Below are 2,968 nucleotides of genomic sequence, written 5' to 3'. Positions count from 1 at the left end.
TATCTGTTTAAATAAGAATATGAATATCGGAGTCACATATACGTGGGTGGTTGACCACATCCTGGATCTTGTAATAAGTATGGGCCGGTCAAGAGATAGTACACGCATGCAGAATCAATAGAGAATTATCATATTTTAGAGCGCACACACCGAATCAATAACGACTCATCACATTTATCATATTTTATTATCTTATTTCATTTACACACACACACTTGGGATTTTACACACACACATGCCATATCACATATAAAAGGGACCCGAAAACAAGGGCAAATCAGACGAGTCTTGTCAATGCTGCTCTGGGCACCTTCACGTCAGTGTATGTTATGGTTTGGACTTAGAAATATTTCCAATTATTTTATAAGTTACAATTGTTAGGACTTAAATAATTTCTATCACTAGAATATTTACAGAATTTGTAGTTAGAAAAATTTTTATAAGTTAAATAAATTTAATTATTTTAAAAAGAAGTCTTAATTATTCCTGACTACACTTCCACTCAAGCGTTGACTGAGACGTTGTAACTGAATTAACGGATCAAACGGTTGGCACGTAATATATTATTAAAATCATTATTTTATTATCAATATATTTATTTGCTAACAATTGACTAGCAGTGTTCTTTAAATTGTAATTTGTAATTAAACTGTAATTTTAGTAGACATTAAGAAGCAGCCACAAAGTATACGTGCATCCAGTCCTCAGAAAGTTTGAAAAAGATGAAAAGGTTGCGGAGACCAAAAACACCGCAAACCATCCACATTTCAAATTATACCCTCAACATTTTTTCAACAAGAACTAATTGTGAATGATATTTGTGTAGCAGTTGTTTTTGCCAACATTGATGCGATCTATAGATATCGCGAAGAGTTAACTTCAGTAGAGCTGGTTGGAGTAGATGCCAGGTATAAAACTGTTCCTCAAGTGCCAGGGAACTTACGATCTTTCCTAACATTTCAAGTACTCTACAAAGATGTTGTAAGCAAAACTTTCTGGTTATAATACTGTTAATATACAGTTAAGATATGATTTAATACGTTTTATTTTTCATTTAGACATTTCCAATGGTCTATGCCCTTTTGAGGAGTGAAACACAAGAAACTTACTCTTCATTATTAACATTAATACGCAATATTTTACCTCTTCGTTATAATAGAATCAGTTTTATCACCGATTATGAACGAGGTCTTATGAATGCTATTAGGGAAATATTTCCAGATAGTCAATTAGTATGTTGTTGGTTTCATTATACAAATGTAAATAACATTTTATTATGATAATACCTGCCAGATAAACTAATATGTATTTTAGATATTTTATTTTCGATATAATATTACATATAATTTATTTTTATTATCCAATATTTTCTCTATTTGCTTTAACTGCGCTATTGCCTTGACATGCTTAATCTAGTGTTGAGTAGTTTTGATAATTATTACTTCAAATACTATTACTCATTGTTTATGAATGTATTGTTATAAATCTTAATTGTATGTCTAATATGTATGCTTAATTAATTGTATATTAGTCATACTTGCATGATAATAAAATGTTTTTTAATTGTTAACTCTAAATATACTAATATTTTAATTTTTTTCAACAGAAAAGCTGATTGTTGATTGTTGTTGAGAATCAGATCTTTATAGAATTTCAACAGTGCAAAGATGACTTTAAAGTAATAATTTGATTTTTTTTTTTTATATATATACATATAATTAGTTTTTTGTGTTTCGACTATGGTTCATTTCTTTAAATTGTATGTACTTTACTAGGTTAGAAATTAAATATGCAAAAAAGAGAGGGAAAATTCATCTATAATGATAAGAGAATGCGTACAGCAGCTGAATCAAAATGGTGACTTATTGATGTTTTTGAGAACTGGTCACCGTAATGATGTTATGTTATGTTCAACGACAAATCCGGCCATATCCTAATATATTATAAAATATTACAATCTTATTGTTTTTATATATTGTAAACTAATTTTATTATTGTTTTTTTTACCTTGTAATATGTACAAATAGTTATTGTTAAATGAAGTTGACTATTATACACATGTTTTTTTTTTAATTTTAAGTAATATTTCTTCAGTATTTCAGAAGTAGTTTTACAAGGTAGGCCTAATTTAACTTAAGTTTCTGCTGCAATTTCTTTATTAAAATTCATAATATTTACTAGTCATTAAAATTTTAATGTTGTTCTTCAGCTAAAAATGTTTTCCTCGTTACTAGTATTACCATATACATATTGTAAAATGAAACCTAACTTGCTTTACTATGTGTGGTTAGTTTCTCTGGTCTTTCAGTAAGTCATTAAATTTGAATGAATTTGGTTAATTTTAATTCATTGCGTGCAGTCAATTCACCTGAAGTAACTAATATTGGTTTTGACTGAAATTCTTTATAAACAACAATTTGAATACGCTGTGAAATGTAAGACTTAATCCATTGAAGAAGAGGACCACATACGCCAATATATTTTAATTTATGTAAAAGAATAGTGTGATTAACTTTATATAAAGCTTTAGCGAAATCAGTATAAATAACGTCCATACGTAAACCAGCAGAAAAAGCATCAATTATGGAATGTTGAAGGGTAAGTAAATTAGTAGTAGTTGTTTTAGACGATCTAAAACCATGTTGATCGTCAACAATAATTCTGTCAAGTTCAGGAGTTATCATATCCGACACAATAGTTTCGAATGTTTTAGGTGCAGTTGAAAGTAAAGAAATAGGCCTGTAATTAGAAATATTTGATAAGTCATATGATGTCTTAGGAATAGGAAGGATAATACTTGTTTTCCATCTATCAGGAAAAATACCACTAGATAAAGATAAATTAAAAATATAAAGTAGAGGAGAAGAGAGGACAAATTTACATTGTTGATAAGACTGTCTTGTAATTAAATCAGGTCTAGGACCACACTTTGAACTAAGGTTATTTAAAGCATTAAAAACTTCGATTA

General features: G+C 28.6%; 2 protein-coding genes across 2 annotated transcripts; one reads left to right on the top strand and one right to left on the bottom strand.

Annotated features, from left to right (window-relative positions):
- Window positions 1-19: 19 nt before the first annotated feature.
- Window positions 20-1,849, top strand: LOC112681090. Its single transcript, XM_025551359.1, has 5 exons — window positions 20-77; window positions 731-981; window positions 1,059-1,259; window positions 1,607-1,678; window positions 1,776-1,849. The coding sequence occupies exons 1-4, from the start codon at window positions 20-22 to the stop codon at window positions 1,613-1,615; spliced, it is 519 nt and encodes a 172-aa protein (XP_025407144.1). The 3' UTR covers window positions 1,616-1,678; window positions 1,776-1,849.
- Window positions 1,850-2,315: 466 nt separating this feature from the next.
- Window positions 2,316-2,739, bottom strand: LOC112681089 (the record flags this gene model as incomplete). The annotated part of the gene is made up of 1 exon (XM_025551358.1): window positions 2,316-2,739. A coding segment is annotated over one exon (424 nt), but the record flags the coding sequence as incomplete, so codon positions are not given.
- Window positions 2,740-2,968: the final 229 nt, after the last annotated feature.

The sequence above is a fragment of the Sipha flava genome, unplaced genomic scaffold, assembly GCF_003268045.1.
Source record: "Sipha flava isolate LNK unplaced genomic scaffold, YSA_version1 18527_pilon_pilon, whole genome shotgun sequence".
Classification (NCBI taxonomy): domain Eukaryota; kingdom Metazoa; phylum Arthropoda; class Insecta; order Hemiptera; family Aphididae; genus Sipha; species Sipha flava.
The sequence above is the reverse complement of the archived record's forward strand: the minus strand, read 5'-3'. Positions and strand labels throughout refer to the sequence as shown.

Excerpts from the sequence above, each read along its gene's own strand:
- LOC112681090 (XM_025551359.1), top strand. The coding sequence starts at position 20 with ATGAATATCGGAGTCACATATACGTGGGTGGTTGACCACATCCTGGAT. Across the intron at positions 78-730 it reads CATCCTGGATCTTGTAATAA|GTTGCGGAGACCAAAAACAC; the intron begins GTATGGGCCGGT and ends AAAGATGAAAAG. Across the intron at positions 982-1,058 it reads AAGTACTCTACAAAGATGTT|ACATTTCCAATGGTCTATGC; the intron begins GTAAGCAAAACT and ends TTTTTCATTTAG.